Raw genomic sequence first — 16,671 nt, forward strand, 5'->3', positions numbered from 1 at the left:
TTTGTATTTATTAAAAGTAATATGGACACTTACCACGCTGCACCTTGGTCCTCTTCTCCTTCTCCCGACGACATTCGTTACACTTTTCCACATTTTGTTACGTTACAGCCTTATTCTAAAATGTATTACAAAAATAATAGATGCATCATGTTTCCAGAGATCATCCTTGAGATGTTTCTACGATTTGATTGGAGTCCATCTGTGGTAAATTCAATTGATTGGACATGATTTGGAAAGGCTCACACCTGTCTATATAAGGTCCCACAGTTGACAGTGCATGTCAGAGCAAGAACCAAGCCATGAAGTCGAAGGAATTTTCCCTAGCGCTCCAAGACATGATTGTGTTGAGACACAGATCTGGGGAAGGGTACCAAAACATTTCTGCAGCATTGAAGGTCCCCAAGAACACAGTGACCTCCATCAGGTTTGGAACCACAAAGACTCTTCCTAGAGCTGGCCGCCCGGCCAAACTGAGCAATCGGGGGAGAAGGCCTTAGTCAGGGAACCCGATGGTCACTCTGACAGAGCTCTAGAGTTCATCTGTGGTGATGGGAAAACCTTCCAGAAGGACAACCATCTCTGAAGCACTCCACCAATCTGGCCTTTATGGTAGAGTGTGCAGACATAAGCCACGCCTCAGTAAAAGGTACATGACAGCCCGCTTAGAGTTTGCCAAAAGGCATCTAAAGACTCTCAGACCATGAGAAACAAGATTCTCTGGACTGATGAAACCAAGATTGAACTCTTTGGCCTGAATGCCAAGCGTCACGTCTGGAGGAAACCTGGCACCATCCCTATGGTGAAGCATGGTGGTGGCAGCATCATGCTTTGGGAATGTTTTTCAGCGTCAGGGACTCAGAGACTAGTCAGGATCGAGGGAAAGATGAACGGAGCAAAGTACAGAGAGATTCTTGATGAAAACCTGCTCCAGAGCGCTCAGGACCTCAGACTGGGGCGAAGGTTTACCTTCCAATAGGACAGCGACCCGAAGCATACAGCCAAGACAATGCAGGAGTGGCTTCAGGACAAGTCTCTGAATGTCCTTGAGTGGCCCAGTCAGATCCCGGACTTGAATCCAATCTCTGGAGAGACCTGAAAATAGCTGTACAGCAACGCTCCCCATCCAACCTGACAGAGCTTGAGAGGATCTGCAAAGAAGAATGTGAGAAACTCCCCCAAAACAGGTGTGCCAAGCTTGTAGTATCATACCCAAGAAGACTCGAGTCTGTAATCGCTGCCAGAGGTGCTTCAGCAAAGTACTGAGTTAAGGGTCTGAATACTTATGTAAATGGGATATTTCAGTTTAATTTTTTTTTAATAAATTAGCAAACATTTCTAAAAAACTGTTTTTGCTTTGTCATTATGGAGTTTTGTGTGTAAATCGATGAGGGGGGAAAAACTATTTAATCCATTTTAGAATATCCTGTTAAGGCTAGGGGGTGCTGTTGTCACTATTTATGGAAATCGTGTAATTTTTGAAACGGCTTCCTACAAAATTCTTGATCGTACAATATGCATATTATTATTATTATTTGATAGAAAACAGTCTATAGTTTCTATAGGCGTTGAAATTTTGTCTCTAAGTGGAACAGAACTCATTCTACAGCAATTTCCCTGACATGGAGTCAGATTTCACACATTTTGGCCCCTGTTCTGGAGTCAGTTTTAAGGCCACTGTTATTCCTATGAGTATACGGACACTGCTTACGTCTTCCCCTGGATGCCTTTACGTGATGACGCTTTGAATGGTATCGATTGCCCAATCACAGCCACTATAAATGAAAAAATCCTGAAGGTAGGAACTCTTTTCTTGGTGTGTCATGCGCGCGGAGGATACCGACCTACTGTTTTTCCAAGCATTAGTGTAGCCAGTTATATTTCTCCGGTCATATTTTTACTCGTTATAGGAGTTAAAAACATCATAAGGTAGTTAATTTAAAGCGTTTTATAGCAATTTATATCCGTTTAGTGCGATTTTGGGACATTTATTTCTGAGCCACTGTGAATCTCTGGGCACCGTTCCAGTTCATGCCGAACGCAATGTGCATTTCTGCATGGCAAGAGGACAGCTTTCGACCAAAAGACGATTAGACCCAAGAAAGGATTCTTTGACCAAGATTCTGATGGAAGAACAGCTCAAAGTAGGAACAATTTATTATGATAAATCGTGTTTCTGTCGAAAAATGTTAGTGGCTTAGGACGCCATTTTTTTTGACTTAGCTTCGCTTGGCGCAAACTGTATTGAAAAGTAAGGATAATTTAAAAAATGTAATTCTGCGATTGTATTAAGAATTAAATTGTCTATCAATCGCTGTCCACCCTATATTTTTTAGTCACGTTTATGAGTATTTATGTATACGACTAGATCACTGTCTAATATGGCGCACGACATTTTCTGACCAGCTGGGCTACTTTTCTCATTGTCTAACCATGATTTTGGTGGCTAAATATGCACATTTTCGAACAAACTGTATATGTATGTTGTAATGTGATGTTACAGGAGTGTCATCTGAAGAATTCTGAGAAGGTTAGTAAAAAAATTAATATATTTTGGCGATGTTTACGTTATCGCTCTCTTTGGCTAGAATCAATGCTGGGGTAATGTTTGCACATGTGCTATGCTAATATAACGATTTATTGTGTTTTCGCTGTAAGACACTTAGAAAATCTGAAATATTGTCTGTATTCACAGGATCTGTGTCTTTCGATTAGTGTATGCTGTGTATTTTTACGAAATGTTTGATGATTAGTAGTTAGGTAAACACCTTGCTCATTGTAATTATTCTAGTCCATTTGTGACGGTGGGTGCAATTGTAAACTATGACATCTACCTGAAATATGCACATTTTTCTAACAAAACCTATCCTATACCATAAATATGTTATCAGACTGTCATCTGAGGAGGTTTTTTCTTGGTTGGTGGCTATCAATATCTTAGTTTAGCCGAATTGGTGATAGCTACTGGTGTTGGTGGACAAAGAAAAAATGGTGGATTATGCTAATGTGTTTAGCTAATAGATTTACATCTTTACATATTGTGTCTTCCCTGTAAAACATTTTAAAAATCGGACATGTTGGCTGGATTCACAAGATCTGTGTCTTTCATTAGCTGTATTGGACTTTAATGTGTGAAAGTTAAATATAAAAAAAAATTTAAAAAAAAATGAATTTCGCGGCTCTGCCTTTTCAGTGGGGGTGGGGGGGTGTGCCGCTAGCGGATAGACAGGATAAGGCAAAATGTGGAAAAAGTCAAGGGGTCTGAATACTTTCTGAAGGCCCTGTACTTTACATGCTACCAGGGCTTTTTTGCATCATGTCTTATTTTGGCTGATGATATGATTTTACAACATTCAGTACTGCTTTTTGGACACACTAGTTTTCTTTTGTTCTGTTTTCAGAATAAGTATAAAGAGGGATGCAAAAATAAGATTTAACCCTCGCTGTATTCTCAACTTCCTGACACAATAGGCTTATTTTCAGCAATGCAATCCATATCATCATGTGATTACATCACCTAAAGGTATAAGTGTAATGCCTTTTTTTTTTTACATCCATCAGAAGAAGTATTAAGAAGACGGGAAAAATACTCTTTCCACAAGTGTTTATTCTCAACTAGCATTAGCAAACTAATGTAGGTCAGTGTAAGGTCAGTGTAATGTCAGTTTTCATAAGCTGACATCAACTGTCATGACTGTTAATAACATCTATTATGTCATGCTTGTGACAATGTTATGTAGCTCATGACGGATGGTCTACGTAAAATGTAACCAACTTTTTCAAGATTTGAATGGAATATTTTCAGGGAAAATGTCACGATGTAGCAGACCTTGGAAACAAAACAAACTTAACTTTGTGTTTTAGAAAAAGTATAAGGAGGCAGTAGAGAATGTCACGTTCTGACCATAGTTCTTTTGTATTTTCTTTGTTTTAGTGTGGTCAGGGCGTGAGTTGGGTGGGTTATCTATGTTTTGTGTTTCTATGTTGGGTTTGTCGTTTGGCCTGATATGGTTCTCAATCAGAGGCAGGTATTTGTCATTGTCTCTGATTGGGAACCATATTTAGGTAGCCTGTTTTGTCTTTTGGTTTGTGGGTGTTGGTCTTCCGTGTCAGTGTTTGTCGCCACACGGTACTGTTTCGTTTGTTCATCGTTTATTGTTTTGTGTACATGTGGATGTATTTCAAGGCCTACCTTCAAACTCAGTGCCTCTTTGCTTGACATCATGGGAAAATCAATTGTAGACTTCCACAAGTCTAGTTCATCGTTGGGAGCAATTTCCAAACGCCTGAAGGTACCACGTCCATCTGTACAAACAATAGTATGCAAGTATAAACACCATGGGACCCCGCAGCCGTCATACCGCTCAGGAAGGAGACACGTTTGGTCTCCTAGAGATGAACGTACTTTGGTGCGAAAAGTGCAAATCAATCCCAGAACAACAGCAAAGGACCTTGAGAAGATGCTGGAGGAAACAGGTACAAAAGTATCTATATCCACAGTAAAATGAGTCCTATATCGACATAACCTGAAAGGCTGCTCAGCAAGGAAGTACCCACTGCTCCAAAACCGCCATAAAAAGACCGACTACGGGGACAAAGATCGTACTTTTTGGAGAAATGTCCTCTGGTCTGATGAAACAAAAATAGAACTGTTTGGCCATAATGACCATCGTTATGTTTGGAGGAAAAAGGGTGAGGCTTGCAAGCCGAAGAACACCATCCCAACCTTGAAGCACAGGGGTGGCAGCATCATGTTGTGGAGGTGCTTTGCTGCAGGAGGGACTGGTGCACTTCACAAAATAGATGGCATCATGAGGATGATAGGTCCCCATGTGTCGGATATACGCAATACCAACACAGGCTCTCCTCAGGGATGTGTTTTGTCCCCACTTCTGTACATCTTGTACACTAATAGCTGTACTAGTTCCCATACTGACAGACACCTCGTGAAGTTCGCTGATGACACTGCCTTGATCAGCCTGTTGCATGATGACGAGGAACATCATGGCCCGGTCCTAGATGACTTTGTAGAGTGGTGTGAGGAATCACACTTGGTCCTCAATATTAACAAGACCAAAGAGATGTGCATAGACTTCAGGAAGCGTACAACACCTACCTCTGCAACATCTATCAGAGGCCAGAATATAGAAATTGTAGAGGAATATAAATATCTGGGTGTCTTTTTGGACAGTAAGCTTCAGTGGAGTAAATGTACAGACCAGATCTACAAAAAGAGCCAACAGAGACTGTACTTTCTAAAAAAGTTGGGTTCTTTTAATATAGACTACTATATTGACTCTGTTTTACAAATCCTTTATTGAGAGTATTTTAACTTTTTGTATTGTTTGTTGGTTTGGCAATGCCACTGTCAGTCAGAGAAACATGCTGAGAAGGATTATTATCACAGCAAGTAAGGTACTTGGAGTCAAACAGACAGGCCTGGATGAGATCTTTAAGGTCAGGGCCCTCCGTAAGGCTCACAAAATCATTTTAGACCCAAGTCACCCCCTGTACCTGGACTTTGAATTACTCCCCTCTGGGCGCAGGTATAGGGCACCCCTCAGCAGGAAAAATAGAACGAGACAATCATTTGTGCCAGGTGTGATATCCCTCTTAAATAGCTCGGGCAAATGTTCCCATTGACCCCGTAAGGCCAGCAGGTTAGTCTTTTCTTCTTTTTTTATTAATTTTTTTATTTTAAATTTTTTGTATTTAAATGTTTTTAACATTTTTTAATGTTTTAAATGTTTTATTTCTTATTTCTTACTATTATTCATTTTTATTTTTTTATTTGTGAGTGACTGTTATTGAAAGTTGTATTGTCAATCTTGTTTTGTATTTAACGCCACTTTAAATGTGTACATGACACTGCAACAAAATTTCCCCATGGGGATAATAAAGTAAGTAAGTAAGGATGGAAAATTATGTGGATATATTGAAGCTGACATGAGTCAGGAAGTTAAAACTTGGTCGCAAATGTGTCTTCCAAATGGACAATGACCCCAAGCATACTTCCAAAGTTGTGACAAAATGGCTTAAGGACATCAAAGTCAAGGTATTGGAGTGGGCATCACAAAGCCCTGACCTCAATCCTATAGAACATTTGTGGGCAGAACTGAAAAAGCATATGCAAGCAAGGAGGCCTACAAGCCTGATTCGGTTACACCAGCTCTGTCTGGAAGAGTGGGCCAAAATTCACCCAACTTATTGTGGGAAGCTTGTAGAAACGTTTGACCCAAGTTAAGCAATTTAAAGGCAATGTTACACTCAATTAGTATTTGGTATGTAAACTTCTGACCCACTGGGAATGTGATGACAGAAATAAAAGCTGAAATAAATCATTCTAACTACTATTATTCGGACATTTCACATTCTTAAAATAAAGTGGTGATCCTAACTGACCTAAGACAGGGAATTTTTACTTGGATTAAATGTCAGGAATTGTGAAAAACTGAGTTTAAATGTATTTGGCTAAGGTGTATGTAAACTTACGACTTCAACTGTGATTCATATACAGTATACTGTGATATGGAGTGTACAAATATGGTTTAAGTATAGTTTATTACACTGATACAGTATTCCATACATTAATACGTTATGCCTCATATAGATCTATTCAGCTTATGAGGTAACCTTTAGTATCTTTAAGAATAAATGGATTCCTTTTCCCACTAAGGTGTTGTGCCAACGCCTGTGTTTGATGAATGTAATCACCATAGATGTTGTTGTTCCTTCTCTAGCTGAAATACAAGCAAGGTGGCTAAAAGGATACCTCCAGTTCTCTGTACTCCCTGCTTCCAGAAACGACAGAGATCCAGCTAGCCAAAGAGCACCAGGATATTAACAGTGAGGTAAGGCATCATGACAAATTTATGCCACCAAACCTTTTGTAAAAAATGACCATTTAAAAGACACATTACCTGGCTCCACAGAAATCAAAGAGATGTCCTTTTCAGGTGAAATACACAGAGGACGGTAAAAAAAAGCTTTCCAGTAACCTTTATTCCTTGCTGCCAGAAACAGCGAACACACAATTTGCCAAGCAAGCAGCAATCAGAATTCTGAAGTGAGGTGTTCTGCTCAGATTAATTTAGTTTGACTTTGACCGGTCTACAGTATACCTGTTCCACGCTTTGTCTGTGTCATAAAGTACTCCATCTACTGTATAGCTCAAACAATATCTCATTATGTTGACATCTGTGTGTGTGTGCGTGTGCGTGTGTGTCAGGGGGTTGGTGGCACCTTAATTAGGGAGGAAGGGCTTGAGGTAATGACTGGAGCAGAATGGTGGAATGGTATCAAATACATTAAACATGGTTTCCATGTGTATGATGCCATTCCATTTGCTCCGTGCCAGCCATTATTATGAGCCGTCCTCCCCTGAGCAGCCTCCACTGGTGTGTGTAGTTATTCATTTTGAATATGTTACTATTGGAATAATTTGTCTCTGTTTCAGTTCACTCATCTTGATTTTCATATTGAAAAAATACTTACTTTTGTGGGGTTTTTTGCTAAATTTTAGCAAAATGACAAAAGTGACACGCAGGAACTGTCCATCTGCTTGTACACACAACTCCCTGAAACCATGGAGACCAAGTTTGCTGAAGAAATGTCTCAAGAAATGTCTCAGGTGGGGATCACATGTTTTTTCTACTAACTGTGTGATGACAAACCAGCAGCTTCACTCTCACTACTCCTACATGGTATCACAGCAGATTACTTTCAAATGCATGACTTTCAAATGCATTCAGCAAGTTGTTGACTAACTTTGGAGGACAATTTTAGTAAGCGTATTGTAATTCAGAAGTTGCATGTAAATGTTGAAATGAGAAATGATCTGTTGCCTAATATATGAGATAATATCATGTTGTGTTTTTTCTTTTAGTCTAAATACAAGAAGGCAGGGAAGAAACAGGCTTCAGGTTCTCTGGACTCCACCTTATCAAAACTATGGAGACCCAGCACACCGAAGAGGCTTCCCAGCTACAGAGTGAGACAGCAGGGGCAGACTGACACCAGAAATTGTCCCTGGCATTTCTAACCCACCGGACCCAAGGCCCCAATTATTAACCAAATTATCATTTTGCGCAAAGAAACAATAACTTAGACAGGCCCACTGGACTAGAAAAGAACCGGCCAGTCCACCCCTGTGAGGTAAAGTAAAGACCAAATGTGCCCTATGCTATATTTCACCAATTCTAAGATACACATAAAGGCAGTGTTTTTAACCATACACATTTAGAAATAAATGCTGTGATAAGTATTTTAAGTGAAAATATCATCCTAGGGTTTATTGAGTTTTACAATTTGTCTTCTTTCCATAACAAGTACAAGGAGAATGTGAAACTGGCCCAATACTGTTGTCTGTACGCTCAACTCCCCCACACTACAGAGACCCAGTTTGCTGACTTAGTCTCTGACCTACAGAGCGAGGTAAATAACTTTCAGTGGTGGAAAAAACTCATGTAAAAGTGAAAGTCACCCAGTAAAATACTACTTGAGTAAAAGTATTTGGTTTAAAATATACTTAAGTACAAAAGTATAAGTAGAAATGATTTCAGATTCCTTATATTAAACAAACAAGATGGCACCATGTTCTTGTTTTTTTAATTTACGTATAGCCAGGTGCACACTCCCAACACTCAGACATCATTTACAAATGAATCATGTGTTTAGTGAGACCGCCAGATCCGTGGTCAGTAGGGATGACCAGGGATGTTCTCTTGATAAGTGCGTGAATTGGACCATTTCCTGTCCTGCTAAGCATTCAAAATTTAACGAGTAATTTTGGGTGTCAAGGAAAAAGTACATTATTTTCAATAAGATCATAGTGAAGTAAAAGTTGTCAAAAATATAAATAGTAAAGTACAGATACCCCTCAAAACTGCTTAATGTGGTACTTTAAAGTATTTTTACCTAAGTACTTTATACCTCTGATAACTTTCACCCAAAGTTTCTGGTAACACTAGATACAGAGAAAGTTATTATTATTGATTGTATTATTAATTATTTCTAAGGCACCCCCAATACTACCTGACTAATAACACTCTCTATAGCTCCCCAGTGTCTAAATCCAAAAGTCAATCTGAGTCCAATATTTCTATATGTACCTAAATATCATAAAGTCTGAGGCACCTGCTAAATGAGGATAGCACAGCTATGTGATGGATCAGTGCTCTTACAGCAGTCCAGGTGGAATTCCCTGTAATATGAGTGGAACACGAACACACACAAACAGAGTGGGTATCAGGGTGCCCAGCCAGGCGTGAGGCTGAGGGGAACAGCTGTGATGTCTACTGCCCTGTAGGCACAGCCACTGACCCAGTCCCAGAAACACCCCTGACTGGCTCAGTCTGCTCTCTGTCTGTCTGCTCTAAGTCTCAGTCTGCTCTCAATCTGCTCTCAGTCGGTCTCTCTCTGCTCTAAGTCTCAGTCTGCTTTCAATCACTCTGTCTGCTCTCTGTCTCAGTCTGCTCTCTGTCTCTGTCTGCTCTAAGTCTCAGGCTGCTCTCTGTCTCAGTCTGCTCTCAGTTTGCTCTCAGTCGGTCTCTGTCTGCTCTAAGTCTCAGTCTGCTCTCAGTCTGCTCTCAGTCTGCTCTCAGTCTGCTCTCAGTCTGCTCTGTCGGTCTCTGTCGGTCTCTGTCTGCTCAGTCTCTTAGTCGCCTCTCTGTCTGCCCTCTGTCTGCCCTCTGTCTGCCCTCTGTCTGCCCTCTGTCTGCCCTCTGTCTGCCCTCTGTCTGACCTCTGTCTGCCCTCTGTCTGCCCTCTGTCTCTCGTGTGCGTGTGTGTGTGTGTGTGTATTTAGTGCGAAGCATGCATGCCCCCCCAGTGTCCGCTGTGGAATTCCTCTCTCCAGAGGGGTCTGGAGCAATTTGGTGTCTGGAGCATCATGTGTCCCTAACACTGATAAGAGGTTTGAGGTGATGAGTCTATAGTTAGTGTTTTATTCACCAAGTTCACATTTTCATCTCTCCACATCCCACTTGATCTATTCTTCCATCGCTCCATTTTCCAAATGTCTGTAACACTGTCCCATCACCTCTGTACCCTGGTTTTAATCAAATGTTTTGTATCTGGGTAGTGAGCGGAATAATCTTTAGCCGCATATTGTTAACATCGAGGGCCGTTCGCCCTCCCGCTAAATGATTCACACTCCGATGGAAATCCCATGTACTGTGGGTGGTGTATCAGTTCCAGAACCTCATGCAGTCAGCACGTTGAATATGAATTCTGTCTGTCCTGTCGTCCTCTCCAAAATCTGTACTAGGGCAAGTACAACGCAGAGAAGGGCCAGTCCAGTTACATCACCATGGAGATCTTACCAGAGGTCTCCCACGCTATGGAAGTCAACAAACAGAAAAGCAAAGTAATTACCCACAATGCATTTCCCCCTGATACAAATAACATTATTTTTTCTATTTATTTTTTAAAACAGGGATAGTGAATAAGAGAGACAGGAGGAGAGTTTGTTAGAAGGGCGTCGGCCAGATTTGAACCTGCCATCCTTGTGTTTAAAGGAGCAGCGGGAAACAGCTATACCACCGTGGGCCACTCAAGCTACAGTAATGGGAAATATTCTGGGTTAGGCTAGCTAGATGTTGTCGCCTGTGCTGTATGGAATGCATTTGTCTTTTTGTCAATATGGGTATGAATCAATGGACAAATCAAGTGCATCCAAACACAGATTTTAGACACATGCTGCATACACACATGTATGATGCTTGGTTGAGGTTAGAGATGTTTGTGTGCCAATATCTCGCAATGGATTCCAATGGCCCTCTGGCCACTTTGCTCATTTGAGAGATGCCAGAATGCATCGACATCATCCAGGGAAAAGGGGGCCAAATGATGCCACTGATCGTTACCATTGAAACCCCTCTTGTTCTGGGGGTGTCTATGTTACAGAAAGAGACAGCACATTGACACAGAATGTTACAGTACACAAAAGATGATGATTGAATGAATGCCTCTGAAATGCAAAAAAAATAAAAATGAAATCATCCCTCCATGTCCTTCCCTCCTCCTGCCTTCAGATCAACTACAGGATGGGAAAACAGAACACAATTTCACCACTTTGACAGACAGGCCGGATATCTTGAATGCCAAACAGGCCAATGAACTGGCCTGCAACGTGAGTTCAAATCAGATCAAACTTTATCTAAAGTGCATTTACAGTAAAATATATATATATTTTTTAAGAAAAGGTGTTGGACATGGTGTTGATTTACCTCACTCTAGTCTCAAGCCTAGACAAGTGGGTCACACGCTCTAAATTAACTACAACTCATTAAGGATTCTGAAGTCTTCATCAGCACTACATGGATGTTCACCAATCATGTCTAAGCAACGTCATACTATATAAAGGGTGATAACATTTCCTTACATGTTATGTTTCAACCTTTTCAGCACCCTTTATATAGCATAAGGTATTTGCTTGTTAATAATTTCTGAAGCATCTATATAGGCATTATAAAGGGTTTATGAAGGCTTCATTAAGCCTTCAAAGTGGTAGTTAGTTTACAGTGGGACAGACAACTTTGCTGGTGGTGTGTAGGAGAGGGTGTGTGTGTGGGTAGTAACATTCATAAAACATTCAACACCACCACTACAACAACAGTCCCAGTCCCCAGCTGTGCTCTCACACACACACACACACACACACACACACACACACACACACACACACACACACACACACACACACACACACACACACACACACACACACACACACACACACACACACACACAATCTGCATCATTTAGAGGGACCCCATGTACATAACAGTATGTAGCAGAGAATAGAGCGAAGTTAGCCTTTTCATATATTGGGGACATGTTTTGATTGTGTGGTCTGTTGTTGATCTCTGTGTATGTGTCTGTGAGTGCCTACGTGCATGCATGTATGTGCCTGTATGCCTTTGCTTACATTGTTTCTCTGTTTCACAGGTGGCCTATAGCAGTAAAACAAAGCATTACAGCTACAATGATGTCCTGGGAAGGTCTGATATCGAGCATGCCAATGTGGCCTCCAAACTCACTAGCCAGGTAAGATGTCAACTACTGTTGTCTTTTTAAAACCAGGTATTGTACCATTGACTGGAGAATTAGCTTGTCTCCAACCATGAAGGAAAATAAATTAGGAAAGGAGACAATGGAAGGAGATGATTTACGAGTATTGGGACAAGACAATGCATCTCGATACTGTTCTGGCATTCCCCTTCAGTCACTGTTAATGAAAAGGAGATAAAAAAAATATAGATATATTATTTAACCAGGTAGGCTAGTTGAGAACAAGTTCTCATTTGCAACTGCGACCTGGCCAAGATAAAGCATAGCAGTTCGACACAAACAACAACACAGAGTTACACATGGAATAAACAAAACATAGAGTCAATAATACAGTAGGGGGGGGGAAAAGAAAAAAAAGTTTATACAGTGAGTGCAAATGAGGTAAGATAAGTGAGTTAAGGCAATAAATAGGCCATGGTGGCGAAGTAATTACAATATAGCAATTAAACACTGGAATGGTAGATATGCAGAAGATGAATGCGCAAGTAGAGATACTGGGGTGCAAAGGAGCAAGATAAATAAATAAATACAGTATGTGGATGAGGTAGTTGGATGGGCTGTTTACAGATTGGCTATGTACAGGTGCAGTGATCTGTGAGCTGCTCTGACAGCTGGTGCTTAAAGCTAGTGAGGGAGATATGAGTCTCCAGCTTCAGAGATTTTTGCAGTTCGTTCCAGTCATTGGCAGCAGAGAACTGGAAGGAAAGGCGGTCAAAGGATGAATTGGCTTTGGGGGTGACCAGTGAGATATACCTGCTGGAGCGCGTGCTACGAGTGGGTGCTGCTATGGTGACCAGTGAGCTGAGATAAGGCAGGGCTTTACCTAGCAAAGACTTGTAGATGACCTGGAGCCAGTTAGTTTGTCGACGAGAGTGAAGCGTGGGCCAGCCAACGAGAGTGTACAGGTCGCAGTGGTGGGTAGGATATGGGGCTTCGGTGATGAAACAGATGGCACTGTGATAGACTACATCCACTTTGCTGAGTAGAGTGTTGGAGGCTATTTTATAAATGACATTGCCGAAGTTGAGGATCGGTAGGATGGTCAGTTTTACGAGGGTATGTTTGGCAGCATGAGTGAAGGATGCTTTATTACGAAATAGGAAGCCGATTCTAGATTTAATTTTGGATTGGAGATGCTTAATGTGAGTCTGGAAGGAGAGTTTACAGTCTAACCAGACACCTAGGTATTTGTAGTGATCCACATATTCTAAGTTAGAGCCGTCCAGAGTAATGATGCTGGACGGGCTGGCAGGTGCGGGCAGTGATCGGTTGAAGAGCATGCATTTAGTTTTACTAGCATTTAAGAGCAGTTGGAGGCCACGGAAGGAGAGGTGTATGGCATTGAAGCTCGTCTGGAGGTTAGTTAACACAATGTCCAACGAAGGGCCAGAAGTACAACAGAATGGTGTCGTCTGCGTAGAGGTGAATTCAGAGAATCACGAGCAGCAAGAGCGACATCATTGATGTATACAGAGAAGAGAGTCGGCCCTAGAAAACCCTGTGGCACCCCCATAGAGACTGCCAGAGGTCCGGACAACAGGCCCTCCGATTTGACACACTGAACTCTATCTGAGAAGTAGTTGGTGAACCAGGCGAGGCAGTCATTAAAGAAACTAAGGCTGTTGAGTCTGCCGATAAGAATACGGTGATTGACAGAGTCGCAAGCCTTGGCCAGGTCGATGAATAAGTCTGCACAGTAATGTCTCTTATCGATTGCGGTTATGATATCATTTAGGACCTTGAGCGTGGCTGAGGTACACCCATGACCAGCTCTGAAACCAGATTGCATAGCGGAGAAGGTACGGTGGGATTAGAAATGGTTGGTAATCTGTTTGTTAACTTGGCTTTCAAAGACCTTAGAAAGGCAGGGTAGGATAGATATAGGTCTGTAGCAGTTTGGGTCTAGAGTGTCTCCCCCTTTGAAGAGGGGGATGACCGCTGCAGCTTTCCAATCTTTGGGAATCTCAGACGATACAAAAGAGAGGTTGAACAGGCTAGTAATAGGGGCTGCAACAATGGCGGCGGATAATTTTAGGAAGTGAGGGTCCAGATTGTCTAGCCCAGCTGATTTGTAGGGGTCCAGATTCTGCAGCTCTTTCAGAACATCAGCTATCTGGTTTTGGGTGAAGGAGAAATCGGGGAGGCTTGGGCAAGTTGCTGTGGGGAGTGCAGGGCTGTTGACCGGGGTTGGGGTAATGGGAAGGCAACGGTGAGAGACTTGTTTCTGGAAAGGTGGATTTTTAAAAGTAGAAGCTCGAATTGTTTGGGTACAGACCTGGATATTAAGACAGAACTCTGCAGGCTAACTCTCACCCTTTGGCAGTTCTATCTTGTCGGGAAATGTTATAGTTAAGGATGGAAATTTCAGGGTTTTTGGTGGTCTTCCTGAGCCAGGATTCGGACACGGCTAGGACATCCGGGTTGGCAGAGTATGCTAGGGCAGTGAAATAAACAAACTTAGGGAGGAGGCTTCTAATGTTAACATGCATGAAACCAAGGCTTTTACAGTTACAGAAGTCAACAAATGATAGCGCCTGGGGAATGGGAGTGGAGCTAGACACTGCAGGGCCTGGATTAACCTCCACATCACCAGAGGAACAGAGGAGGAGTAGGATAAGGGTACGGCTAAAGGCTAAAAGAACTGGCCGCATAGTATGTTCAGAACGGAGAGTAAAAGGAACAGATTTCTGGGCGCGGTAGAATAGATTTAAGGCATAATGTACAGACAAAGGTATGGTAGGATGTGAATACAGTGGGGGTAAACCTGTGCATAGAGTGACGATGAAAGAGATATTGTCTCTAGGAATATCATTTAAACCAGGTGATGTCACCGAATGTGTTGGAGGTGGAATTAAAGTGTTCACCAAGGCGTATTGAGCAGGGCTAGAGGCTCTACAGTGAAATAAGGCAATAAATACTAACCAAAACAGCAATGGACAAGGCATATTGACGTTAGGGAGAGGCATGCGTAGCTGAGTAATCATGGGAGTCCAGTGAGTGGCTTTAGGCAGCTAGAGGGCCGGGGCTAGCAGATAGCAGAAGGGCCTTAGAAGGACGTCGCGGCGGAAAAAAGTCTGTTGTGGCCCCCTCGTGCTGAATATGTCGACAGACGGATCAGCAGAGCTCTGTGTGGTAAACCAGGCCAATTGGCAAAATAGGTATAGTGGCCGAAGAATTTGTCCGACGGGCCTCTTAAGCTAACAGTCCGGTGTGCTCTAGACAGCTAACGTTAGCGGGCCGCGGCTTACAGTTTGAGGATGAGGAAAGGAGACAAGGGAAGAATCACAGACCTGCTGAGTCCCCTGGTTCAGCACCACCGACCTGCTGAGTCCCCTGGTTCAGCACCACCGACCTGCTGAGTCTCCTAGTTCAGCACCACAGACCTGCCGAGTCCCCTGGTTCAGCACCACCGACCTGCTGAGTCCCCTGGTTCAGCACCACAGACCTGCTGAGTCCCCTGGTTCAGCACCACAGACCTGCCGAGTCCCCTGGTTCAGCACCACCGACCTGCTGAGTCCCCTGGTTCAGCACCACAGACCTGCTGAGTCCCCTGGTTCAGCACCACAGACCTGCTGAATCTCCTAGTTCAGCACCACAGACCTGCCGAGTCCCCTGGTTCAGCACCACAGACCTGCTGAATCTCCTAGTTCAGCACCACAGACCTGCTGAGTCCCCTGGTTCAGCACCACAGACCTGCTGAATCTCCTAGTTCAGCACCACAGACCTGCCGAGTCCCCTGGTTCAGCACCACAGACCTGCTGAATCTCCTAGTTCAGCACCACAGACCTGCTGAGTACCCTGGTTCAGCACAACAGACCTGCTGAGTACCCTGGTTCAGCACCACAGACCTGCTGAGTACCCTGGTTCAGCACAACAGAACTGCTGTGTCATGACTGCTGGAGAGAGAGCTGAAGAGGGAGGTGTGGCGGGTGGGGGGGGGGGGGGGGTGAGGGTTGCTGAGGGGAAAGGTGAGGCAGGGGAAGAAGGAATGGCCTTGACTTTGATTACCTTATGTGGGTGTCTATCTAATCATTTCTGCTGACCCTGTGCGTACTCACATATCTCTATCTATGTCTCTCTTACACACTCTTGCGCTCTCTCTCTCTCTCTCTCACACGCACACTCATAACACATATCAGCTGCAGTACAAGTAGAAATTTGAGAGGGAATTTAAGGGTCAGAATCCCCAGTACAACCACTAGCGAATGTGTCCTTCTAACACACACAGGCTAACACCCTCCCCTCTCCAGCCAGGTGGGTCTCCAACGTGTCCCTCCCCACACATACCCCAACGTGCCCTGTCCCTCCCCACCCCAGTCACGTGCACTTATACCCTTTTCACACTATCGCACCGATCCAAACTGTAATGTGCTGGCTCCGATTTGTTCCCCACATTGTCCTTTCTAACACAGTTCCCCATTATGGTGGATGGGTTCAGCAGGTGGCAGGATGTGTTGAGATAGAAGTATGCTATGTAGAACAATCATGTAGAATAAGGAATCACATCATTCTATTTGTGGCCTTTCTATCTGCAGCGTTCAACAACGTTTTGGCCGCTGAAAGTGGCCATAGCCAACGCAGTACAGCTCAGCTCTGCTTGGC

General features: G+C 43.0%; 2 protein-coding genes across 4 annotated transcripts in view; both read left to right on the plus strand.

Annotated features, from left to right (window-relative positions):
* Positions 1-16,671, plus strand: part of LOC129823102 (LIM zinc-binding domain-containing Nebulette-like) — a 99,809-nt gene that overhangs the window by 63,132 nt on the left and 20,006 nt on the right. The gene's annotated exons all lie outside the window — the stretch shown is intronic.
* The window catches only part of LOC129823103 (nebulette-like), a 46,814-nt gene that overhangs the window by 22,509 nt on the left and 7,634 nt on the right, over positions 1-16,671 (plus strand). Inside the window, exons 7-12 of the mRNA XM_055881860.1 lie at positions 6,738-6,848; positions 7,520-7,627; positions 7,883-7,987; positions 10,265-10,363; positions 11,031-11,128; positions 11,947-12,045. Coding sequence (XP_055737835.1) covers positions 7,948-7,987; positions 10,265-10,363; positions 11,031-11,128; positions 11,947-12,045 — 336 coding nt within the window. The 5' untranslated portion in view covers positions 6,738-6,848; positions 7,520-7,627; positions 7,883-7,947. The remainder of the gene's footprint in view (positions 1-6,737; positions 6,849-7,519; positions 7,628-7,882; positions 7,988-10,264; positions 10,364-11,030; positions 11,129-11,946; positions 12,046-16,671) is intronic.

This window comes from Salvelinus fontinalis, chromosome 25 (genome assembly GCF_029448725.1).
Source record: "Salvelinus fontinalis isolate EN_2023a chromosome 25, ASM2944872v1, whole genome shotgun sequence".
NCBI lineage: Eukaryota > Metazoa > Chordata > Actinopteri > Salmoniformes > Salmonidae > Salvelinus > Salvelinus fontinalis.